The sequence below is a fragment of the Dermacentor variabilis genome, unplaced genomic scaffold (genome assembly GCF_050947875.1).
Source record: "Dermacentor variabilis isolate Ectoservices unplaced genomic scaffold, ASM5094787v1 scaffold_12, whole genome shotgun sequence".
In the NCBI taxonomy this organism is placed as follows: Eukaryota; Metazoa; Arthropoda; class Arachnida; order Ixodida; family Ixodidae; genus Dermacentor; species Dermacentor variabilis.
The window spans coordinates 47,911,594-47,937,766 of record NW_027460280.1 but is presented as its reverse complement, the minus strand read 5'-3'; the positions used below and the strand labels follow the sequence as shown (position 1 = coordinate 47,937,766).

At 50.1% G+C, this 26,173-nt stretch overlaps 2 protein-coding genes across 4 annotated transcripts in view; one reads left to right on the top strand and one right to left on the bottom strand.

Moving 5' to 3' along the window:
• The window catches only part of LOC142566094 (fibroblast growth factor receptor 2-like), a 90,544-nt gene that overhangs the window by 30,831 nt on the left and 33,540 nt on the right, over nt 1–26,173 (bottom strand). The window contains exon 1 of one of the 3 annotated variants that reach the window (XM_075676861.1): nt 5,088–5,302. The exons of the other annotated variants lie outside the window; for them this stretch is intronic. The gene's annotated coding sequence lies outside the window, so the exon portion shown is untranslated. Of the gene's footprint in view, nt 1–5,087; nt 5,303–26,173 lie in introns of those variants that run through there. 3 annotated transcript variants of the gene reach the window in all.
• LOC142566095 (uncharacterized) overlaps nt 1,033–26,173 on the top strand; it is a 155,032-nt gene continuing 129,891 nt past the window's right edge. Inside the window, exon 1 of the mRNA XM_075676863.1 lies at nt 1,033–1,084. Within this exon, the coding sequence (XP_075532978.1) occupies nt 1,064–1,084 (21 nt within the window). The 5' untranslated portion in view covers nt 1,033–1,063. The remainder of the gene's footprint in view (nt 1,085–26,173) is intronic.

Genomic DNA, 26,173 nt, shown 5'->3' with positions numbered 1-26,173 from the left:
GGATCACATCGGCCATACAGCAACAATACAGGGTCCAAATTCGCAAAGCGTTTTCATCGCAATAATTACTTGCCAACCATTTTCGCTAATAATGCGAAAATGGACGTGTAATTGCATGCTGGTTGTCACGATTGGTCAGCGCCTGTTCCGTATTCACAAAGTTCTAGCGCCGCAACTGTTCGTAAGAGCAGGTGTCAGTCAACCGTGATGTAAGACATATTATTAGCGCAGGCGGGATGCCAGTAGAAAATTCGCTTACGAATGAAGAGTTTAGTGTTTGGCACCTGTTTCGACACCGGAAATTGCGAAGAATGCTGCAATGCTAACGTGCAACTAAAAAAAATAAAATGTGCGCGTGCACTTTACTGACTGTTAGTCGCTTTCTTTTACTTTATAAGTACGGACTACCATGGTGGTGATGTGCGACGGACCGCAGTCACCTTCAAATAGGTTATTGGAGGAGGAGGAGTAGCGTAGCTGTAGTTGAAGAAATGCAAGAAAAAGAGCCAATGCTGACGTTTCGCTGTGTGACGGCCCTCCCATCCGACGTGCCAACCGGATTGTTGCGCGAGGTGACGTGATAAACCGCTCGAGCCGCAAAACGGCGTGTACCACGCAAGCGCCGTCCACTCCCGGCATAGTTGGGGGCGGGAAGCGTCGAACGTCGGGGAAGCAAACACGAACGCCGATAGGGATCGCAGAGCGCTCACCTCTCGGGGTGGCACGTTATCTCCCGCTCTGGGCGCCTGTCCCTCGTTCCCGGAGCCGCATAATGGCACCCGGAGAGCTGTCAGCGCCCGCTCGCGAGCGTCCATCGACAACGAGATACTGCGCGAAGGCACGTCTTGGAGTGCTTGCCGGCCTAAAGCAGGCGCCGTCTTCGCAACCGACCGCCACCCTGTCGACGGGCTGACGCAGGCCACGCGACGCGCACTGCGACGCCACCGGGACAATCCAGCTTCCGACAATTTCATGCAGCGCACTTGCGGCAGCCAACTGCGCCTCGTCTTGGCGTTTCTTCGTGCCGTCTGCATGCGCCTCGCGCCGTTCCAAGTGCCACCGTATGCGTAGCTGTTGCCTTCGGGTGAGTGCATATATAGAGGACCAGCTTAGAGTGGTGCAGCGTTGCTTGCACAAGGCACATGTCGAGCACATGTAGTAAACATGTACTTTTCATCAGAATCCCTTGTGCATGACCTAGGCTGTTGCAGTTACGCGAGCCTTGCGCCACCTATAATGCGCAGGTAAGGCAGCGCTAATCACGGAAAGTGCGGTCATCGAAACATGGACGCGATCGGGGATCGTTAGATCGTTGTTCGAAATGTGCGTTCAATTTGCGTTCAGTTTCGCCTCACGCGAAGTCGCCAGCCGCGTGGCTGACGACTCTGCGCGGCCTAAGCCAATCGCGTGAGGCGAAACTGAACGCAAACTGAACGCACATTTCGAACAACGATCTAACGATCGCGCCCCATGATGTTAGTGTGCTTGATATTCAAGTGCGCAGAATTAGATGACAGTCTGCGCGCTATGAAGCGCCGGCATAGCCTCGATGAGTGGCGCATGGTCACTGGGCAGTCCGAAACAAAATGCAGAATTGCAAACTGTCGTGCATAATAACCTTTTTCTCTACTGTGTAGACCAATACGCTAAGACTAATACTCAGGCTCAGCAAGTGCTGCACAGAACAATACTGGCGGTTTACTGGGCCTAGAACGAGTTCAGCAATTGTCTTCAGACGCCACCCCGCGCTGTCCGCGACTCCCTCGCCAAGCACCACTCCCGCCCCTGTCTGTCGCGCGGACGAAATGGAGCGGCCATTTAGCGGGTCCCGCTTCAGTGGAAAAGCCTGAGTGTGCGCACGGCTGATGGCTCTGCGACTTTCCGACAAGTTGGAAGACAGGCGTGGCAGACTAAGCAACGCTCAGGCGGCAAGCTCGCCATTAGGCGAGATTCAATTGTGGCACGCAGGGTAACATCAAGGACCTGAGGCAAGCCAGGCAGGCCGCGAGTGGAACTTAAATTCTAGCCTATACCACTGCCGGTCCAACTTAGCTATACTATACTGTCTCCGCTTCCAGGTAGCTTTGCCGGTGCTAAGCACTCCAGCTTCGCAGCTTTATATAGAAAGCGCTTATTCGCAAGCGCACCACAGCGGTAAAACATCTCGCATATGCGTGCGATGTGAATTCACCGCCGGGACCTTGGCAATTGCTTCGTTACCGATGGCTTCGTCATATATATATATATATATATATATATATATATATATATATATATATATATATATATATATATATATATATATATATACATGGTTCACAACTATTGCGTCGATGTCGCGTTATCGATTACGAAAGGCAATTCCACTGCATCGTAAATCTACAACGCGCTCCTGTCAAGGGATTTCTGCCTAGGAGCGCGAAAGGAAATCGTGCGGAAAAGCCCAATGAGAGTGCCACACAAGACGATGCGCACTCCTGCTGCATATGCAAGACGTGCAGGTCGATCGCGTACCACAGGAGGCAAAACAAGGGAACAAGGGCGAACTGTCTCGTTCCGCCGATTTCCGCCCGCTCACGTTGCATGCGGCTGCGGCGGCGTCCTCGATTCGCGTCACGAGAGCAGCCGTCTTGACCAAGCGCTGCCGCTGCAGCGCATGTCTTCTTCCCTTCCGCTTATCGCCGCACCATTCGTGCCATGACCCCACTAATCCAAGTGAACTGTGTTCATCTAGAGACTGGGCACGTCCTTAGCAGGCACTGCTCTCGCGGCGGCATTACTTTCCGCCAGGAGCATTTGGCCAGATTCGGGGCCTGTGTTCACGAATGCTCTTACGCTAGAATTGTTCGTAAGAGAAACTTCCAGCCAAATCTGACGCTGGACGTATAATTAGCAAAGACGACTGGACGATGGAAAAGAGCACTTACGAACGAAGGCCCGTATTCACACGCAAAGTTCTTACGCAAAAGCTGTTCATAACACCAGATGCCAGCCTATACTGGTGCGAGACATATTACCGAAGGCAGCCGACCAAATGGCAAAGAACACCTCCGAACGAATAGCTTTGTGAAGTCACCTCGGGGCCCGAACAGGGCGAGAACGTATACACGCGCACGTGGAGTCAGCACGCGATCTCCTCTGTATTTCCGCCCGTCAACTCTGGGACGGTGGGGCCAAACTGTGAATTGTGTAATATTCATGGTTGTACGAGCCTATCGTAGAATTCAGCGAGAAAGGTTTGTGGAAGAGAATTGTCTTATCTGCTCGCCTGGTCCAAGATAAATGTATTCCTGGCTGTCGATACTCAGGCAGCATTGCGCAGAAATCCGGCGAAACTCCAGCTTGTTGGAAGGTGTATTTATGTTACAGCGGAACAGTTACACGAGTGAGATCATGCTCAGTGTTCGCTGATTGCAGCACGAGGCTCGATAAGGGCCTTCTCACGCCCGTGACAATTAAGCGCCAGGAAGGAACCCATAGTCTGTGGAGCGCTGAGAAGAAACCGTGGAGTTGAAACTGTTGATTCATATCCGAAAAGAAAAAACAAAGATGATGAACTGATTGGGGGCTCCAGAATGGTTGGCGCAGGCGATAGGGAAAATCGTGAAGAAAAGCAATAGTGTGGTAGAGCTCATCGTGCTTGGTCGAATGGCGCGCACCGAACGAGGTCGTGTTTGGAAGGAAGGAGGGTGGTGTGGAGGGTTGCACCTTGGCGCAGGGGGAGACGCGAGGCCCTGAGGTCCAGATGGCGACAGCACCCGCTGCAGGGATGAGTCTCTTGCACCCGCGGCCCCGTAGACCACGGGGCGGTCTCGAGAGCGGCACGCTGTAGGCTTCCCAAAAATAGCGCCGCCGCGGAGAAAGGCCCGCCGGGCGGGATCGTCCGCCGAGTCTTGCCTGCTGGTCGCAGTGTCTGTGGCGAAGCGGTTTCCACGGGTCACGGAGACCTTGGTCCCTCGCTTTGCTCGTCGTGTTGCTACTTGCGTGCAGCAGAATCGAAGCCGAGAGCGCAGAAAGGGTAGTCAGCATTGTTCTAAGGGATTTAGATCCACTTTGCAACAGTTAGAGCATAATATAAAGGGCTTCCCTCCATTTCATGCGCTCGGCAAATCGATCATTTAGGGACACGTTTATTTTGGTGAGGTATTCTTCTTTCTACATATAAGCTGCTTTGATGGTCCTGCGCATGACCATCAAAGAAGCTTGTATGTAGAAACCTAACCTAACCTAACCCAACCTAACCTAACCTAACTTGCTGCTGGGTACTCTGTGCGGTCGTAATATACGATCGTTTATCTACAAGCTTTATAAGCTCTCCTTTCGTTAAGATTTCAGTTGCGCGACTTCATTTCTGCCCAGTTTGCGCACATGCACAAACACCCTCTGCATTGGCTATTCCTTTTCTCATGGCACAAACTTGTAGTGCGTGGATCCCCGCTATTCACAGCCACGAGTTCTAAACTTCACATACGCAGTACATTCGAACGCTATTCTATCGCGAGATGACTTCGCAAGAAAAATACGGCGGGGTGGCTTAGACGCAAGCTAAACGCCTGAATCGTGCCACACCACGTCCATCGCTTGAGTGACAGCGGCCAGATAACGGGTCTATCAGCTGAACAGAGCCCCATTATCTCGACGTCGAGAAGTCTGCAATAAGGGAGGGCGAATAAAGAATGAGTGGTATATCGCTAGTCGGTCCATCACGGCTGAGCTCACATATCTCTTTTCCTTTTTTTCGCCTTCTTGATGGTGGCTGCCGAGTTTCTGCTCCGAGTGGACTACTTTCTTACATCATTGTACTATTGCAACCTAACATGACCTTTTCTCTTGTTGCTATTGCCTCTATTTTCTACATATGCGAACATCGTGACAAATCAAAAGTAGGCGTGACAAATCAGCCCACTTGACATCGGAACAGTACCGGGATTTACAAAAAGCGCATTCACTTTAATTGTTCGTAAGTACGAATTTCAGACAATCCTGATGCTCTACACATTATTCCTGTAATAGCCCGATGAGGGCTGACAGTATCAATAAATGAATGAATTAGTGAATGTGACTGGTCAATAATAAGAAGCACTCACGAACGAACAGTTTTGACGGCCGTGTCCAGCTCCTGATTTTCATGAGCAAGGAGAGAGGCGAACCCACAAACGGCAAGTAGATCGAACAGAAATATTTTCTAACACGAACAGCGTCGGTCTGCCCTCCTGCACGCAACTTCGCCGAGACAAGGCATTATACAGGCCTTCGTGGAGGATCTGCCTTCGGACACAACAGTTCTGTCTTTTTGGTCTTCGGCAGCAACCGGCCGTGGGGGATTGTTTAGCGCCGAGCGCGTGCTTAAATTGAGCACGCCTATCAGACGGCGTGCCGGACCTCCCATCTTTTGTTGTCTGGGCAGCGCTGACCACAACGACCGAGCGACCTTGCCTCATCGCTCTTTCGGGCACGCATTTTCAGCGATAGCGGATGACGCACAGTGCACGCGTGCAGCCAACCAACAGGAGGGGAAAAAAAGGAAGAAAAGAAAAGCTTTGAAATGGGCAGTGGAAGGGTGAGGGCAGGAGCAGAATATACACAATGGTTTACGTCCAGATATATCCGGACTGCTTGTCTGTGCAAGCGACGCTGCTTTGAAAAATGGCTGCACGAATAAAAGCCTTTGTGCCGCTGCCTTGTCCTGGACGCGGCGCGAAAGCGCAAGACAAAGCTTAGGTTAAGATCAATGTGCCACAAGGATCGCAAGAAGTGCGCTGCTGCTTTCGGGCTATTTTCGTTTGTTTTATTGCTTTTATTGATCACTGCCTGCCCAAATCGTAGACATGGCTCGATGTCGTGGGTAGAGGCCGTGGATTCCTTTCCCCGAGTAACACAGTCATCAAATTAGCGCATTTCGCAACACATAGAACACATAAGGGGCCGAATCCGCAAATCTTTTCCTTCGTAACTGTAGCTTGCCTTTGGTCGGCCGCCTTCGCTAATATGCCCGACATGAAAATTGGCTAGTATATGCTCTTACGAACAGTTTTAGCCTAAAAACTTTTTTTTTGTTGGATAGAGGCCAGGAAGGCTACCAGCACCCCTTCTCCTCCTTACCCCTGCCCTTGGGGAAGCGTATGCAAGTATGCGCTCATGGGTGCATACATGCGTGTGCATTTGTACGTGCGTGTCTGCCTGCGTACGCGTGTATGTACTCCTGTCATCATGGCGCAACGTCGAGTTCACGAAATAGTCTTTTTTTTTTCAGGTTTCCCGTGGCAGGTAAGTTCGTACATAGCGTATATGTAAGGGCTTGTAGATAGCGCGCATTGTGGAGGCGGTGAATGCTGACACACACACACACACACACACACACACACACACACACACACACACACACACACACACACACACACACACACACACACACACACACACACACACACACACACACACACACACACACACACACACACACACACACACACACACACACACACACACACACACACACACACACACACGCACGCACGCACGCAGGCACGCACGCGCGAAAGCACATTTTTTTCAGAGCTCATAACAGCATGGCTGTGCAAGCTGCAGCGCGCGAACCTGCCTGTGATGGTCGTTTCCATCACCATAACTGCATAAAAAATCACTTCATGAAAAATATTGGTGTCGTTCGCCTCAGCAAAGATGTTGGAAAGTATAGTCCAAAATATTAGTAAATGTATATAGTTATCCCTGCGCCTAAAGGAACACTCTAAAACTTAAGCAAATAGCAGTTTAACCTTCATAGTATGTCTGGAAAATTTTCTCCAGGATAGACCAGTCGTTCAACTGAACTTTCCACAACTGCCTTAGTTGCGTATAGGCCCGATTGTATACTATCGGGCCTAAACACTTTATTTACAAGAACTCGACGCGAGCGGTTCGAGTCAGAAGTCCAGCAGAACTAGACCGACCCGACCACGTTTACATGCATCGTGCCAAGTGTTAGGCGAGCCACTTGCATGCGAGCCAACTGAACTCAAGCTCACTAGGCCCGACCCGCTAGAGTTCACATGATCCAGACAACGGATTCCGGCCCAACAAGACGACTTGACCCAGCATTATCGGCTTCATGTAAACGTAGCTAGTTCTGTGAGCTACACGCCGGCATGGCGCTCCTGTTAACGCTCCGCCAGGTCAGTCACATCACGTCTTTTTTTTCTGCTTCTTTCCATTAGCCAATTCTGTCTGCTTGCGTCAAATCTTTCGTCCAATGCACCTCACGTAGTATATGTGAACTCGCGGAATGCTGGGTGTAAAAGCAAGCTTCGCTACGCAGTCGGGGCTATACATACAACAGAAGCAAGCTGGTTCACGAATGCGGAGTTGGATGCCTTCATTCTTTGTCATCGGGACGACGTGTTCGCGAACACTGGTTGGGAGGAGGTTTAGAGGCTTTCATCCATCGCCACTCGAGAAAGAGGAAACCGACCGCTTGGTTCGCGATATTTGCCGATCCACGTATGCTGCGATGAGGCACCCCTGCCCCGATGCGGAGCCGAAAGGCTGGACTGCCCGAGTACACTATGTGTACACTTACGCCAGCAGGGTTTCGCGTAAGTGTGTCCGCTTGGGAATGTACATATATTATCTCCGCCACGCACAAAAATTCCCACGATATACGTGCACGGACAATGCAAGGAATGCTGGCGGTTGGAATTCCGTCAGAAGGATTTTCACTCATTATTCTAAAGAGACGCGTGGTTGCCTTCGGCTCATATCCACGCGGTGATATTTTGCCGCATCTCCGGCATTTCTCCTGCCGCCCTCCGTATAGTGAGCAGTTTACGTGTCGGCGCACCCGAGCCTCGTTAAAGAATTGTCACGAACGGCGATGGGGTGCCCCCGCGCACCGGTTGTCACATTGCGCACTTCCGCTGCGTCGTGCGGTCGCACCGGCTGCGCGCGGCATTTTCATTTGTTGAGAAGGACCCGTAGAAAAACGGAGGGGGCGCAGGGGCGTGGCAAGCTCCTGGCCCGTTATCTCCCTTCCGATTTCCTCGTCCGTCTCGAGCGCGGCAGAGGCGGCGGAGCCGGCATCGTTCCGCATCGGGGCTCCGCCGAGAGAGCCCGTTTTCCAGGAACGCGGGCTGCGCCGAGAGGAAAAGGATCGGATTTCGCGACGCGCGCGAGAAGGAGCCACCGCGCCGCGTTCCGCTGATTCACGGGCGGCCAGGCGCCGTCCTAGTCTGCACTCGGAGCCCGCCGCGCGGACCCGTGCAGGCCGTGTGCGCTCCGGGGCTCTTTCCTCCAGCCGTCGTCGCGAGCCGCTGGGACTCGTGAGCCCGGTGGCTGCTCCGCCGTGGTTTCGGCGACATGCGCGCACACCACGTGCGTCGCCTCCCCCAGCGCTGCTCCGCGGGAAGCTCGGCAGAAATGCGCTCGGCCGAGGGACGTCGCCGATTTCTCGGAAAGAAGTGATCGTTCGTTGTCTCTTGCTTTCGCGCGGTGAAATTCTTAGTGGCGCAGAAAACGCGCGCAAAGCTGCACTTCGCGCTGCTGCACAGTCACACGCACACACAAATCACACACACACGCGCGCTCATATATATGTATATAAAGACAAATTCCTTCAGGCTACCTTCCAAACGTAAAGAACTTGAGCGATGCTGCAAGGTAAACAGAACAAGTATTTGATTTCAACAGTTTCGACCGGTGGACCGATCTTCATCAGGGTTTACATGACGATCTTGTAAACCCCGATCAAGATCGGTCCACCGGTCGAAACTGTTGAAATGAAATACTTGTTCTGTTTACCTTGTAGCATCGCTCAAGTTCTATATATATATATATATATATATATATATATATATATATATATATATATATATAATCCCACGTCTTCGCGTCACGCGTATACACGCTACGTCGTACATGTACTGCCGTCGGCACTCGCAGCAACCCTTGCCTTTCAATGTGCCGCTATAGGCCGGTGAGCGGCTGCATGTGCACAAGGTACGAACACCTGCGCGAGGAATTACAGCAAAGAAATGGTGCGAGAGAAATACGCGGAAACAATTTTCCTGTCTTTCGCACCTTGCTGCCCAGCTTCTCATGCATTTTTTCCCAGGATGAAGCTGTTCGATCGAGCTCAACAATGAAACGCTTTAGCAATAAGGCAAGAGCGCAAGTTGTACACGCCAGTGCTATTCGTGTGCAGCAGTTTGGACTCTCGTGAAAGACGGGGCTGCGGAAGCCGTGTTACCGAGGTGCCGGTCGGCGCAATCCGTTCTATAAATTTGCGGTTGCATCACAAGTTGGACACTTTTCGGTATTTATAAGCAGTGCGCGCGTGTGTGTGTGTGTGTGTGTGTGTGTGTGTGTGTGTGTGTGTGTGTGTGTGTGTGTGTGTGTGTGTGTGTGTGTGTGTGTGTGTGTGTGTGTGTGTGTGTGTGTGTGTGTGTGTGTGTGTGTGTGTGTGTGTGTGTGTCACTGTATACATCGCCTATATACGTCACCACAGTAACGGTGTCCAGTCGAAGAAGAGGCTACTCAGTTATACCGCTGCATGGAACTTAATCGGGGCGCGTTACTGGCCAGGGCCTCGGAACAGTTTCTGGACCTTGATCTACCACGGGAACGTTCCGCGTGCCCCTCGAATCTGTGTGATCTGCCTGGCAGCGTACTACTTTCTTCTTTCTCCGTCCCAGCCGTCGGAAGAGTGTTTCATTCGCAATCGGTGTAGCCACTTCGGACACTGCTCGAACCAGGCGCGTCAGTTCCATTGTTTCGGCCTTGCCGACGGTGGTCCCGGCGAGCTCGACCACGGGCGGGCCTTCCGTCACGGGGGCGGCCGCGGCGTCGCGTCAACCCGGACGCCTCCCAGCGCGCCTGCGCGCCGCTTCCGGATCCTGACAGCGGCGCACCTAATGATTCGGGCCAGACACAATGCGGACCGGTGCCGCGTGGCGCAGGCATCGTTGCGCCGCTTGCTTACGGGGCGTCGCGACAGAGGCGCCAGTCTGGGCCGCAACAACTCGGCGAGGCCTCTGAGAAAGACCCGACGAGGCACAGGTTACGTTCGTGGGGCGTTCGCGGCGCCTCGAGGAAAAGCCGCAGTTGGCTTTTTTTTTTTCTCTTTTCTGTTCTGAATTTGAGGCATATATCCTCAAAGCAGTGGTCGACGTCTCTGTAACCGCAACTGCAATTTCTTTGCGATAGAGATCCGCTGGTTCAGACTGAGTCGTCTGGAAGCGGAGGCGTATCGAATGTAGCTGCACGGACGCTTTTTGAGCACATATCTGTTACATGCCCCTGGCGAAGGATTCATTTCTTGGTATTCTAAGCTATCGGAAAATATTTTGGTATTGAGAGAGAGAGAGAGAGAGAGAGAGAGAGAGAGAGAGAGAGAGAGAGAGAGAGAGAGAGAGAGTACAAAGGAAGGCAGGGAGGTTAACCAGAGGTAGTTCCGGTTGGCTACTCTGCACGGGGGAAGGGTTAAGGGGGATAAAAAGAGAAAGAAAGTGGAAGATAGAGAGACAGCGAGCGAGCGGCGTCGAGAAACAACATTAGAGCTACGAGAGACGCCGTAGCGGAGGGCACCAAATTACTTTTGTTCAGCCTTGAGTTTTCTGGCGTGCACCGTAATCGGAATGCACGAACCTCTACGGAAATGCACCTGGTGCATGCGCCGGGAGTCGAACCCACCATCTCGTGCTCAGCCGCGGAGCGCCATACTAAGCCGCCATCTCGACAGGTAAGCTTACATGCATCTACCGAAGCCTTGTTCCCAATCCCTGTTGCTCCCACGACACTGGCAAGCAGGTGTAAGCGTTCAAGGACACTGACACACGGGTTTCAGTATTCACTAACCGCTGTTCACTTAACCCTTTCATGTGTTTCCTCCCAGATCAGTGCAATTGGCTTGGAGAGCTATAGATGCGGGAAATTGGTTATTACAATCGATTATCCTATCTAAAACATAATGCATATCCAAAGCGTTCGCTTGTTTCTGCAGACAGTGGGGCTTAACGAATGTGTATGCACTTATACCAGTCCCTTTGCATGAGAATTATGGAATGTCCTTAGCCGTCTTTTTACTACGCCAGCTCATATGGGCGCCTTATGCTGCGCAGAATTTTATTAAACAACGAGTTCTCCCAGAAACAAGTTTTCAAAGACAGAAAGCTATTGCTGGATTAGATTATGTGATAATAACATATATTTATATATGCTTTTTACATTGAGTCTATGCAAGCTGAAATTACTTGAGCGACGCATCACAATATTGTTGCCGGTGATGTTGTCGTAAGTGAACTGTGCTCTAAATATACCGGGTGTTTTCTGACTATCTCTTTTAGAATATAAAAAAAAATGAAAACGACCTGCGGAAGATACCACGATTTCTTGTACTGAATTGCTCGAAGAGCTTGCACAATCCATCGAAATGCTAATTTGAGTAATTAATAAAAATTCTCCAAATACGTTTTTGAATTATTACTGTGCGGCACGTACTGCAATTTACCACTTGTAGCCGGAGAGATTGCGAGGCGTATTCGCTTGGAACGAATTCCTAGGATGGCGCCGGCGGCACATGTAGGGTGTCCCAACTATCGCGCAACAAGATTTAAAAATATGCAAATGACACGTAGCTGTACATAGCCAGTTAAGGTAATGTTGTTTGTCGTCGCTTAGATATACTCAGATTATTTTTTGCATTCCACCTAATTACATAATTACAATAAATAAATAACTAGCTTCTAAAATATTACAGTTAGATTAAAGGTGCCAATTAGAAAAGCATAGAGCAACATGAAAAGCTCCCGACACAGCTTTCTGTTGCTCAATACGTGCTACGCAAAAGTGTTTTTTCCGAGCGTGAGAGAAGCCCGCGAGTACACGCAAGATTTCCGCGCGACTGGCCGCTCGAGGCACTTAGCGTGTATTCGCTTAGTATATCTAAGCGACGACAAACAACATTACCTTGGTTCACGCAGATTTAAAAAGCAGGCTGCACTGATAGATGAAAACTAGCAGTGCGAGAGCAATGTCTATAGAAACACACTTGGCGAGCATTTAGAAGTGGTCGCTTTAAAAGGTGATGTAATTAATTATTTGTTGTCCACCAGAGGAACTGGTGCGCCATACCCTAGTTACGGGATCTACAGCTACCCAAGAGAAAAAAAAACAAGAAAGCGTGGCACAATATTTCCATGTCGCATTTACCAATGCCTACGCGTTCCGCATAGGGGTGGCCGACACCGCAGCATGTGGCTGTTGCGGTGACGCGTAAACATTTCGTCATGTTCATGCCAGTGCCCGCAGCACCGTGTGCAGAGACAATCGCTTTCCGCCTTGCTGAACCAGTTGTACGACCAGCCTCTGCCGTAAAAAAGCATTTTGAAACGTCGACGCGACTTAACGCATCAGAAGACCGTGCAAGCGCCACTGCGCTTCTTGAGACCGACCGGCCGGTGTGAACACCTGTGACTGGAACGCCTTCTCTTGTGCCTGTTATTCTTTTCTTGTTCTTTTTTTCTTTCTTTTTTTTACCGTATTCCCCGCCTCTGTGCAGGGTAGCAACCCGAAAACTCGCCTCTGGTTAACCTCCCTGCCTTTCCCCCCTCTCTCTCTTCAAAGGAAACAGCTTTAATTGATTGTTTACTCTTCAGGAATTGTGAATGCGCCAGTCTTATAGTTCAGGAGAGGTTTGGTTCACCAGAAATGATGTAAAAGCGAAAAGCGGATGCCGACGTGCAGCTGAAATTCTCGCACACCGGGACGTCGTAAATATTGGTAGCGCCTGCTCTAGGCTATTCATCGGTAAAGAGGGGCGAAATAGTATTCTGAAATGAGCAGATACTCAAACCGATCACTCTTGCGAGGTTTTCTTGCACACGAGCAATCCAAATACGGGAAAATACCCTGAAATTCGTAACGTCATGATGACGTCGTCGAGGCCGCGTTTCGTGCAGAAAATTAATGTACGGCTCTCATTTTATTTCTCACAAGTGAATCTTTTTTATTTATTTTTTTTCCATAGAGTTTCTCACTATAACACCTAGAGGGAAATCTGGCGCCACCGTCTATGGGAGTTTCTTAAGGTGGCACCGTGCCGTCATGGGAATGACGGTATATGTGTCTGCGAGGCTCGTGTTGGCTGGTGTTAAGAGGCTTCGTCTAAAACGTGGATATGGCTACACAAATAACGCGTTCTCAAAGTAAAATCTTCATAAAATGTTTCCATTCACGCATATTACATCTTTACTCACCTACAATGCATGACCAAGCGAAGAAAAGCAAGAACAGACGACTAACTGTTTCAAAGCGAGCGCGAAGCTTGTCGTCTGTCCTCCAACTTTAGCGGCCCGCTGACACTTTTTACGTAACATGTAGTCGTACACGCAATAACAAGTTCTCATAGTTCAACAAAACATGTTTTTGCGTAATAATAAAGCTAAAACAGCTTTTCACGTGCTGTTTTTGTAGAAAATGAATCATTGTGACAGACGGAACGGTACTTGCCAAGCGCGTCTTCAAGGTTTGCTGTCTCTCCGACAACGATGCCAATCCGAAGTCACAATATACCGGCATTCCCATGCATGCCACAGCGCAGCAGCGCCAGATTTCTCTCTACGTAATATAGTGAGAAACTCTATGTTTTTTTTTCCTCTGAAGGGTAACCGGGCTCAGAGACGACAAAGCTGCATCAACAACGCTATGTCTTCAAGGCGGCAGCTCTTGTCGAATGGATAGGGCGTGCATCTGTTCAGTACATTTTGGACAATCATGGTGGTCATTAATAGGTGTCGTAGATGTAAGAATACGTCGAATGAGCTCTCACGTCTCGTGCCACTTTAATATCTGCATCACTAGCCGCACTTGGCTCCGTCTGGGGTCTCCACTGCGTCGGACCGTGCCCGAAACGATGGAGGCTGTTGGCGTGACCCCTCGGGGCGGCTGGTCTCTCGCTGGAGCGCAGCTGGTTTGTTTGACTTGGCCGCGGTGTCGACCGTCGCTCGAACTCTGCACGCCCCGCCGAAGGGGAGCCCGACGAGTGAGGATGCGTGTCGACGCCGTGCAGGCGATGGAGGCAACGAAAAGGGGAGTGTGGTCGGCGGTCTGAGAGCTTTCTTCCTTCGAATATATATTTTCTTCTGTTTGTTTTCTTGTCCGCTTGCTTTTCGAGTGAGGCACAGCAGCGCTTTTTGTTAGCCTGGTTGTCCGCGTGGCAAAAAAAAAAAAAAAAAGAACACAGGAAAATAGAATAGAAAGCTAAAACGGTATGCCGCGCATTTACGTGTTGGCAAAGATGCAAAGCAAGAAAAAGGCGCGTCTCGTGATGCGTGAAAATGCTCGCTAAAGAGCCATGCCTGCCATTGATTGCCGTGCACTGTCCACGCAACTTAGAAGGAAATAATCAAGGCCCATATTCACAAAACACGTCTTGCGCTATATTTGTTCGTAAGAGAAAATTTTAACCAGTGCTGACGAAGGACATGTTAGCGAAGGCGACCGGCCAACGGCAAAGAACACTTACGAACAATGAGAGTTTTGAACGGGCCGAATTCACAAAAATCTCTTGTCCGTAAGAGATGTTTGCCATTGGCCGGTCGCCTTTAGTAACAATGTGTCCGACATCACGATTAGCTGGCATCTATTCTTAAGAACACTTCAGGCGTAGGGACTTCTTTTTGAATACAGGCCTCGGGGCCGAATTCAAAAAGCTGGTTATACGTTATCACAAGAACCAGCTCTGACGTCGGGTCACTGACGAAGCGTCAAAAGCAAAATAATTAGAATATTAAGTTTATGTACTAGCGGTGTACTGCTCAAAAATTTTGCTTGTCGTCTCAAAGCGTCTGTCCAAAAAAATAAGGAAAATAAAAGAAAAAGAAGGAGAGAAAATCGCGCGGGAACACAACACACCAAACGCCATGTAGTGAGGAGGTTGGTGGCGGGAGGCAAAACAGACGCGAAACAAAACGAAACAAATGACTGCGGTTCGAAAAATTTTCAAGCGAGGAGGTTGAAGGAGAGGGAAACAGTGCGCAGCATGGGCAGGACAACGACGCCTGAAAACGAGATGACTCGCAGGCCGCCACCTCGCGCTGCTCCAGCACTGTCCGACCCCTGCAGCAGTGCCAATGGCTTTGTGTCGGCCGCGCTGACAGCCCCGGGGGATGCGGCGCGCGCTGCCTGCCCCAGGAAACCCGAGCGGGCGAGCGACAGCCGCGCACTGCACAGGCCGCCGGGGTCCGACCGAGGTTCGTAGGACTCCGCCAAGTGTCCAATTATGCGCAGCTGCCGGCAGCCTTCGGCCGTGCTCCTTTGCGAGAGGGCTGCTTCGGCGGAAACCGCGAGTCGTCGCTGATGGAAGGAGTCCTCCCACGGCTTTATGGCCCTCGGGAACCGACCGGCTGGCAGCCCTGTGCCGGCGGATCCCGTGCCAGCTTCGGCCACGCTCAAATGGCGCCTAACCCAACCGCAGGGCAGAAGAGGGCGAAGAAATGCCTTTCCTTGGGTTTCCTTCGTCGCCTTCACCCTCCGAGACCGTTTCCACTGTCTTCCCTCGTGTTCTTCTGTTCTCCATCGTTGTTTTATTTACGGTCTCTCTCTCTCTCTCTCTCTCTCTCTCTCTCTCTCTCTCTCTCTCTCTCTCTCTCTCTCTCTCTCTCTCTCTCATTTTTTATGTCGCAAATCAGACAGTGCGTGTGTGTGTGTGTGTGTGTGTGTGTGTGTGTGTGTGTGTGTGTGTGTGTGTGTGTGTGTGTGTGTGTGTGTGTGTGTGTGTGTGTGTGTGTGTGTGAAATAAACAGAGTGGCCTTTATTTCAGCTTTAGCGTGAAACTCTCGACATAGTCATTTGACCGATGCCCAAGTTTGTGAACTGCCACGCATTGAAGCAACGTTTGTACTAAATCTTAAGGGCACCTAACCCCTAGGGCCGAATTCACGAGGGTTTTCATTCGTAAGAACTGTGAGCGAACATAATGTTAGCGAAAGCGGGATGTCAATGGCAAGCAGTTATCACTGCGAAAGCTTTCCTGAATTCGGCCATCGATTTTTACTAAAGCTTTTCGATTGTATAGTGAAGCACCAACTACGTGTTTTGCGCCACAGATACGCTTGAAAAGGCTCGAGCCTAAAGGGCGACAGAACTTGTTGGTGCATACATCTTAGCAGTGCATTCCCACTTTCGCCCAGCGTAAGAGAGCTTTCGGTGCGTGTGTCGTATCATCTATGTGCGGCCGGGCTAATATAGCTGCCTGCCTCCTGATTCTTGTATAACCGCCGCTGCGGCGCGCACATGTTTCGTTTCCACACATTGAAGGTGCTGGTGAAGGCTTCTCAGCCAGCGCCTTGATACGATTTGTACGAGTTCAAGAATGAACTGCAGTTGTGCGCAAGCAAACAAAAAGCGCCGTGATTTTCCAGCGTGACCGTATAGTGCTCACAGGGAGACCAAGAAGAGCGCGTGTCACCAGTGGGCGTCCGCTGTAGCGCTGTGGCGCCCAGAGCACGGGGCGAGAGCACCGTGCGTGCCGTGCTCTCGTCCCTGCGCCGGCTGACATGTGGCCTCCAAATGAGTCGCCTCAATGGGGCGCCCTGTGGCGCGGCCGGCGCTTCCGTTCGCCCGGCTGCGCGCACAAGAGGCACCTCTTGTGCACGAGCGGCCTGCCTCCGGTTAGCGCGGGCCGAGCACGGGGGGTCTCGGGACCGGCCAGGAAGCCCCTCGAAGTGACCCCGCTTTCCTTAACATGGTCACCCGGATGCTCGTTGGCACTACCAACCGCCCGCCGATCCCGGTGACAGCAGGAAGCGCGAACGCCGCTAGTCAAACTCGGCTGCCACAGAAGCAGCTAATGTTTATCGTCCAGCGTCCAGTTGGACTGAAGAAAAACACGGTACGGCCCACGGGGGCGCACCAGCGTTGGCCTTGTCCAATGATAAAACTCTGTAAGCTTTTGCGTTCAGCAGCACGGACTCTCGCGTTCGTTTGGTTCTGTTCCAGTCTTGGGTTTAGTCGCTGTTCAGGACTTGGTGATTGAGCGGCAGAGCGCATGTGGCTATAAGCTGTACGGAAATGTACACTGAACAACAGAGGCACTGCATTCATATGCTGCGGCCCCGCCTTTCAACACAAAAGTTACAGGATATAATAACGAGAAGAAAGAACTGCCATAGGGTGCACAGAAATTAGGAGAAGCCGGGCTAAGCATAAAAGTGGTCTGTGTCTATAAAACAGCTTGTATACGCCAAAATGCCTCTTGGGAATTGGCGCACGCCAGTGGTGATATAGCAAACATATTAATAGCGAAGGCGGCTGGTCACGCGTAAATAGCTCCTAAAAAGGAAAAAGCTTTAGGAATTCGATCTGTGGTGCTTTAAGAGGTACATGTTTATTACTGTCATTGTTCATCGCAGCTCAGATTCGATAAGGCGTAACCTGAGACTGTACTTTCCTCTGATTAGATTGCGGGGCTATCTCCGCGATCGCATGGGATTGTATGAACGCGCAAGGGCAACGTACAGGCGCCTTCGGGTTGGCCGACCGGTCATGCGATAGTAGGCCTGTGCGGAAAGCTGATTTGCTGTCCACACATTTGCTGTCCACACATGGTGCCAGGAGGCAGCGACCCCATGGCGATTGGATCGTCCTTGTCGATGACTCCGAGGCCAACCGGCGTCAAGTGGGCCATGTTTGTTTCGGTACGGCTGATACCGACGGCGTCACCCAATAGCAGGCGATATTGACATCCCGAGGGTGCGCAAGAGGAAACGGGGCGGTTCTTTTCGGGCAGTACCCTCTCTTCATTATAATAGACGCGCCGTTGCTTGGTTAGAGTATGCCACTGTAGCATGTAAGAGTTTCCACGTTAAGGTACAGCATTATCGCGGATGAAATGATAACCGAAGATGCCAGTCTTTCTTTCTTTCTTTCTTTCTTTCTTTCTTTAGTTTTGTGTTCATTGGTTGGTTTTCACTCGACTACATAAATGAAATTAAGCACGAAGGGCAGGGTAAAATTTCGGGGCGAAATGCGAAAACACCCGTGTACTTTGATATAGATGCACGTTAAAGAAACCCAGGTGGCCCAAATTTTCGGAGTCCCCCACTACGGCGTACCTCATAATCAGATCGTGGTTTTGGCCCATAAAACCCCATAATTTTTAATAGGGTAAAATTGGACGAAGAAATCAGATTTTTTTTTGTTTATGGGTAAAATGCAGTACATAGAATCACTTTCAATTGATTCTTTCTTTGCGAAACTATCAATAACAAAATTCAGGTTGGCGGGAATGACCCTCCTCTCCCCCTCCGCCACCTTTCTTTTTATCTCCTCCGTCCCACATGGCTGCAGCTGATTCACTGCAGGGAATACGAATTGAAACAAGAAGACATACTACTATGTTTGCCGGATTCCTCAGATGTGTCTTGCAGCAGCAATAAACAGGCCACCATTTTGTTTCCGGCTGAGTCAAGCGAAATTGAAGGAAATGTTTCTGCGACCATGCTTTTCAGTGAACCAAAAACTTGGGCATGGGCACTGAAATTCGCGAAAGTAAATGGAATTATCAGAAAATGTAACAAAGGTAACAACGCCCGAGATAATGTTTTGAACGCATATGACATTACTCCGTGTCGCTGCACAGTACAGGAACGGAGCAAGGTGCGAATCTCTACTTGTAGGAGTTTCAATGATGAAAAATTGAAAAAACAACCGAAGTACAAGTGCTTTAAGCGATAAAATTGCTAGTATAAGCGACTCACATACTCGTATGACTGTAATGATATAATGATGGAAAACGATGCCAAATTAAGTAAAGCAAAAGCACAGTGCAGCGCGCCGTACAGGAGCTGAAAAAAAAAGTCGGTTACCAACGTGCTTCAAAATATGACATACATTTGCAGCAACTTCTATCGCTCAGTAGCCGCACTCTTTTTGCATTTCTTTCAATCAAGGTGGACGTTTCAGTCCAGCTTTTTTTTTTTTTTTTGTAATCGTCATTTACTGAAGCTCACCCGACCATCGGGAGCTACGAGTTTGACTAGTAGTGGCTTGTACGAATGCAATCCAATCGACCCATGCATAGAGATCGGCGATCACCTCGTGCCGCGTGGAGGAGAGCTAGCTGAGGCTCGTTCGGACTTCATTTACTTTGACTGATCTGCGAACGAACTAATATTGCCCGGAGATACAAAAACACACAAATTTAAAAAAAAAGGAAAGAGAAAGAAAATGGGAGCTGTATAGTCCCACGCATTAGGGCCCTATGGACCAATTGGTAACTTGAACGCACTTGAGGATGTTCGATCTTCGCCCGTCTTGTCCGGACATTCTGGCACCTTCCTGCTTCAGCTCCAGTTGAACGGATCCGTCTCGCACCCGTGTCGTCGTAAAAGGCGTGCTTATACGCCGCGTCCGCTATCGGATCCGCGCTGGCGGTGGGCCGGCCCGGCATCTCCTATCGTCGCGGCACCGCGGGACGCCTGGCTAAATGGGCAAGAATTGTCACTGCGGCCTTTCCCGGTAACATAAGTCACGTGCCTAAATCCGGAGAGCCGCGCGCTTCGCAAAGACCCCTCCTCTTGCGCTGGCCAGTTTGCCATGCGATCTGTAGGCTTGATATAAAGAAAACCTCCTCTTCCTTTCGTTTTTAAGGGCGAATTTATGGCCGCGTCAAATGACCGGGCCCTTTCAGAAGGCGGCAGGGGACGGTTGCGCAAAAGCCCCCGGCGCCGGGAGGGCCGGCAAGCGCGGGACAAACTGAATGCGCGACTACCGCGCCGTCGCGGCCTCCCCTTCTATCTTTCGGACACGCTCACTGACCCCAGAGCCCGGCGGTGAGCAATGCGCGTACGGTCGCGTAGCGGAGGTTGATGATGCCATTTGCGGTCTGCTCACGAACCGAATGCCGCGACGTGCGCGCTCCCGCACCGTGCACGCGCCCGGCGCGCCGCTGTCCGGCGCAGGTGAGCTGCCGCTCAGCAAACCGAGAGGGCTGGTGCCCGGGGCTGCTGCTCCCACAGGCACGTTGGCGGTTCGCGAGCGCTTCCGCGTCTCGCCGTGGAACCGGGCCGAGTGGTGTACGAAGTCACCGCGGAACAGCGATACGATGTTCATAGTTTTCTGTGTCTCTCGAGGGGAATGCAATGCGTCGGAGCAACGTTAGAGGATAGTACCTATACCGTAAGTTTGGGCGCATACGCGCAGGCCATTTTCAAATTTTTTCTCCGATGCACAACGTGCGATGAAAACTAACGCTTACGGCATTAATTAAGGCACGGACTTGTGCAAGCTTAAACAAGAACGCGAGAATTTTATGCTGATGTCGACTCAGACAACCGCAAAGGTAAAAAAAAAAAAAATCTAATTACAACGAACACATCCGTCTTTCTTACCTGTTCGCCCTTTCTTCAGCGCTAATCCACCTTGTTTGCCCATTGTAAATGGCCCGTATCCCATGATATGACAATTGGCGCGCTTATTGTCTCGCGAGCGTTCAGCAGCCGCAATCTTGCAACTTCTACCTATTTATTTATTTATTTATTTATTTATTTATTTATTTATTTATTTATTTGGTACCTGATTCGTCATTACAAGCAGTACAGCAGGGGGGAACAATTCATGAAACAAAATATGCACGAAATCGGCATGGAGGAAGTCAATATTAGAAATACTATAAATAGTAGGGGCGACAAGCCGTTCCAAGCTCATATTGACGGTACCAAAAAAAAAAAAAAGAATGAATGAATAGAAGTTATTTGCCAGAGGACTTCGTTACGTTCCTCCACTGACAGTTCTGCACGTCCTGCACAACATTTTAGCTCATATAGAGGCGGGAGAAGGGGGAGGGGGGGCGCCAAGTTAACGCGCTCGTGCAGCGCCAAACGTGTCTGCGAGGGCTGCAGATCGTCCGCATGAAGGTGTCGCACGAGCGAACTTGCCAGTAAAACGCATGTAAGCACACGCAGGCAACTGCGGCGTGGTTGCGCGCGAGCCTGTTCGGGCGCAAACGAGGCGGGCTGCTCAGACGTGAGAGGATGCACGCGCTAGAGAGACGCCTCGCCGCGGGGTCTGTCGTGTTACGAACGCCTTGCTGCCCTCGATTTGTCACTCTCTGTGGTGCGGTGTTCAGCATAGCCGTATTATAGTAGTGCGTAAGGAAAGCAGCCGGCTCGAGTGACGCGGACCCCTTAGTGACGGCGCCGTAATAAAAGGCGCATTGAGGGGAAGCAGGCAGGAAGAAAAAAAAAAAAAGAAGCCAGTGCGAACGCGAGCCCCGTGACAGGGAGATCCCGGGCGCGTAATCTCGAATCAAACATGGCGTTCGTTGAGCTGCGGCGCAGGAGCGAGCGAGCGAACTCGACGGCCCGGCACACTTTTTCGGGACGCGGCCACGGATGGACGAGTGGAGCAGCGGTTAATGACTGTGTTTGTCGTTGTCGCTGCCTAATTGATGGGTCGGAGCGCGCCCTTAACCTTGACGAGGCCGGCAATTACGCGGGCGTAGAAAGTGTGGCCATCGGACAGCCCTGCCCAGTTTCAATCCCTACACTTTCTATACATTTTTTTGCTTGACTGACTTTAAAGAGCACGGCGAAGGCCGCTTTTGGTTTTTCTTTTGATCGCGAGCACGCAATGTTTCTGTTTTTATCTATTTCGGTTCCATCGCTGTTGTTTTTCTTATCTTTACCCAATAAACACTCGGGACAGGTCAATGAGCCCTATTGCGCATCTGATAACGTGTCGTAATATGAAGATACGCATAGACACGCACTAGTGCACGTACACGAAGCACGGAGCGAACGAATCTCGAAAATTTAGGCTGACGTGATGATGACTACAGTGACGTAAATTAATTGGCGGTGTACAGTCAATGTCTCACTTATTGAGGAAATCTTTATTCTTGCTGTAAATCACAGCATTTCGGTCAAGCGAGACCATGCCGTACACAGGTGCCCGCCTCATAACGTCCGCGCAATGTAATCTGAGAAAACTGCTCTGTGGGCGCTCCGTTATTGGTGTCAGCACGTTTAAAATAACGAGGTGACCCTGCAGAAGCACTGAAACAGACGCATTCGTGCGGATTTATGACTGAAGTAGGCAGCACAGCACGACCACTATATGAATAAGAGAAAACAGTAAAATACGACCCCCCCCCCCCCCTTACACATCCTGTTGTCTATTTTCTATTCTTCCTAGTGCCTCCGTCTCGTCACGCTGCCTATTTGAAGCGAAGCTACAGCTACAGTCGCATATCGGTGAACTGAATGGAGTACAATTTCGCTTTAATAATTATGAGCAGAACAAGACTATTAGGAGCTCAAACAACGAGGCCGTACTACACGCATCTTTATAGTAAGTCAGCCCTTTATTGAAACATTAAAGGTTAAGTAATTTTTCCGTCATATTGTAACAGTATTGCGGATTATTTTTTTTACTTATTTCTTTGAGTGTGCGCAGTCATCTTGACAAGTTCCCATTCCCAAAACAGAGCTACCGTCTTCAATCGCACATACCGCTCGTGGCGCATGCATCTTCTGTCACGGTTCCTGGCAACATCGGTGCCTTCCGCTCGATTCTACTGAATAGTGATGGGAATACTAGCAAAAGGACCCCACGCACGGTTCCCATATCGGCCCGCTTTGGAGACGACGTGAACGCTCCATTCCTTTCATAGACGTGGTGGTTGTCTGTATATATGCAGTCAACGCAGTGTATGGACCCAACTGCGTGCATGGTTGCAGCGTCATTGTTGTGAGTCAAAAGAAAAAATAGTCAGGACTCGACTGCGGTATACGAGGTGATTATCGGTGTCTGAGGTTATCTTGCAACGTGACCGTGAAAACGCAGGCCCAAAAACCTCAGGACTCAGAGCATGCGGGAAGTACTTTCATTGTTTTAACAGTGCTGCGCTCTGTTTGTTTACCCCGCACGACGTGATGAAACGCTAATAGCTCTCTTATCGCCCTCGCTTGCGTCCCTGGAACAGCTCTGAGAGGCAAGCAGTCAGCATGCATGCGTGCTTGCAGGCGAGCGCACTGACAAAGTGGCCGATATCTCAGGTGCACACTGCATGCTGTGTCGACAAGTGCTACAACACTTAATCATGCGCACAATGCATGCACACCCCCTACTTTGCGCACCCTGTCTGCACGTATAGCTGACCTCTTTAGAAGAGGCGCAAGACGTCGAACGTCAAACCAAATAAGACGAGTGGCCGAAGGCATGCGAATGAAACAACTACATCCGCGCTCTCTTTTGAGCTATACCCGAGCCCATTGGACAGGTCCTTTGCATGTGTTTTGTTTGAACGCAAGATAATATCCTAACTATAGTTCGTAGACGCGTTGTATCAGCGCGACGCTTCACATCGGAAGTGAAATCATCTTGACAGCTGCATAACGTGAGCGCATGTCGTGCGCTGCACATGCCGGCTTGCTGTGCGCAGTTCAGCGTACCCTCGATGGTGGTGGCACACGTTTTGTAGCAGTGCGTCATTTCCGCCATTTCAAGTGAGCGCACCAAAGTCCATCGATGAACAAACCGCTAGCGCAACTCGTGGAAGAATAACAAAAATACTCCCACCTAATTCAGTATACCTCAAACAAATAAAAACGCACAGACAGAGACAAACTATTGTAGGCTGCGCCGTGGATGCGGTTCCATGCTGCTGATGAGGTGCCAGCTGCAGATAGACGAGTAATATCCGCACTAAGGCCATTAACGGACTTTATTCGGGCGCTTTTTGACGAGCTGCACACTACGTTGGCTCATAATGCAATGAATATATGCACTCAATACACTGACTGCATGCAGTGCTATCATCCTTGTGCAGAGGAATGCTCCACAAGATATACCATCATTTCGGGCACACCACAAACGGCCTCATCGATGGGCAGCACGGTGCGCTTCTTTCCAACCAATGCCTGTGCGAACGACTGCGCATATGAGCGTGGTTTTTCTTTTTCGCGCCTGTGTTGTGCTCACTCTGTGGTGTAATATGTAACTTTGCTTTTTATCCTCCCCATTTCCCCTCGCCCCGTGCAGGGTAGCAGGCCGAATATTGCCATCTGGTTAACTATGCTGTATTTCCCTTTATTCATCTTTCTCTTGTGAATAGCCGTATCCTCCAAATCGAACGAGGGGTAAATCAAAATGGCAAAGTGAAAGCCTTAGGAACCCGATTATATATGGACGGCTAGAAGGTCATTCGATCAGTTCATGGTGACTCTCACTGTCGAAAAAAACAAAAAAGAAAAAAGAACCCCCGTTCCTATAATAACGATATCGCCGATTGCAACCTCAGTGCTCGCATTTACGTCCATAATACCGAAGGAAAGCAAACTGATCAGTTTTCCACTCGGCGATTTCAAAAGAACCGCAAGGCCTTCAAAATTAATTTCGAGCCGCTTATTACAACACCTGCTGGTCGCAGAGGCCCTGTGCGTTTATTCTCGTAAAACTCTGCACGCTGTAATTACGACACGTTTAATCACTGTTGAAAAGAGCAGATTCCACACGCAATCAGTGTTTCCACGGAATCTATATTAACGCGCAGAGCACATCGCGGATAACACAAAATATTACGTATGAATTCAAGATCAACAAGCGAGTTTTCAAAGAGTAAATGGGTTTTTGTTTTGTGCACTCCGAGCATGCAGACTTCCGCAACTTTTCTTTATTATTTTTTTTATATGTTTGACGTTTAGTCCCCGCATGCTCTCTGTTTAAAATTTTTGTCCCGCGTTCAGGAAAAGTCTGTCCATATTCACAAAAAACCAAGCCTAAATCTGTTCGCAAGAGCATGCGCCAGTCAATAGCGGTATTGAACATGTTATTAGAGAAGGCAGCCGGCCAATGGCAAAAGGCTCTTCACGAACGAGAAGATTTGTCAAGTCAGCCCCTATTGCGTAAGGAAGCTGCCTTACTCGCCGGCGTTCAGGCTCCCGCCACTCACGGCAGTGATCGGCGTGATTAAAAGACGATGGCCGCGACGATAACGAACGACACTTACGCAATGGAAGCTCTGTGAACATGGGCTTTTATGTTTTTATGAGTTTTGCTTTTATCGGCTTTTGTGTCTTTCCCTGACATCTTCAGCCATTCTGGTTTTATTGGGCTCACAAGGGCATTCCGCTGTCCAAAAATAAAAGGAACGTTGCAAGAATAAATGAATGAATGAAACTGAGGTTTTGGTAGGAAAGATGACGACCATCATCATCATGATTAGAACACGAAGGCGACGATGACGATGATGACAAAAAGTGAGCGCTTCAAAGTAAGCTTCTTCTTCTTCCTCCTCCTCCTCCTCCTCCTCCTCCTCCTCCTCCTCTTCTTCTTCTTCTTCTTCTTCTTTTTTACTTCCCGACCATGAAGGAATACAGCCGAGCCAAAGGAAAGCAACATGTACGCGGAGACTGATGCTCCTCCGGATTAGAAAATCGGCCTGTGTGACCTTTCCGCTGCAACAACTAATAAAGGCCTGGTGCGCCCTTGGGACCGCAGACATACTTGCAACATCGCATGCAGACTTGTCGCATGTTGTCTACTGCAGGCTTTCGAAGCTACATAGAGGGGCTTTACAAGGGTGTTGACGCTCTGTACTTAATAAGATGCCTGAAGTTACACACGCGCATTACACGTGTGTGTGAGTGGAAAAGGGCTCGAAAAAATCAGAAAAGAAGCGCATAAACGTATAAGACATATCGGAGACATATCCAGGATGCGCAACGGCACCGAGAGCGACACTGACAGCGACGACACCATGCAGTACTATGTCAGCGGTGAAGATTCTTGCGACGACGCCTTCGAGCTGGTGCGGAGTCGTAAAGCAAAGCGAAGATTTCTCAGCGCATCATCGAATTCGAGTGAGTCCACCGTGAGATCTTCGCGGGATACCGAGGAGCTCACCATCCTGTTCTCGCCAGTTCTCGCCACTGACAACCTGAGACGCCTGAACAGGCAAGCCGTGTCTTCACATCTCGAGGCGCTGGTTCCAAACGAAATCAAAGACATCAGAGTGAACACTCGTAAGAACGTGCTAGCGATTGACGTAGAACACGCGGCTGCGTTGGATTCCTTGCGCAAGGTCACGGAACTTGGCGGGATGAAAGTCAGCCCTTATATTCCGCTGGGCAAACAAGTCCGTACTGGCGTAATTTACGATGTTGACGAGACCATTGTCGAC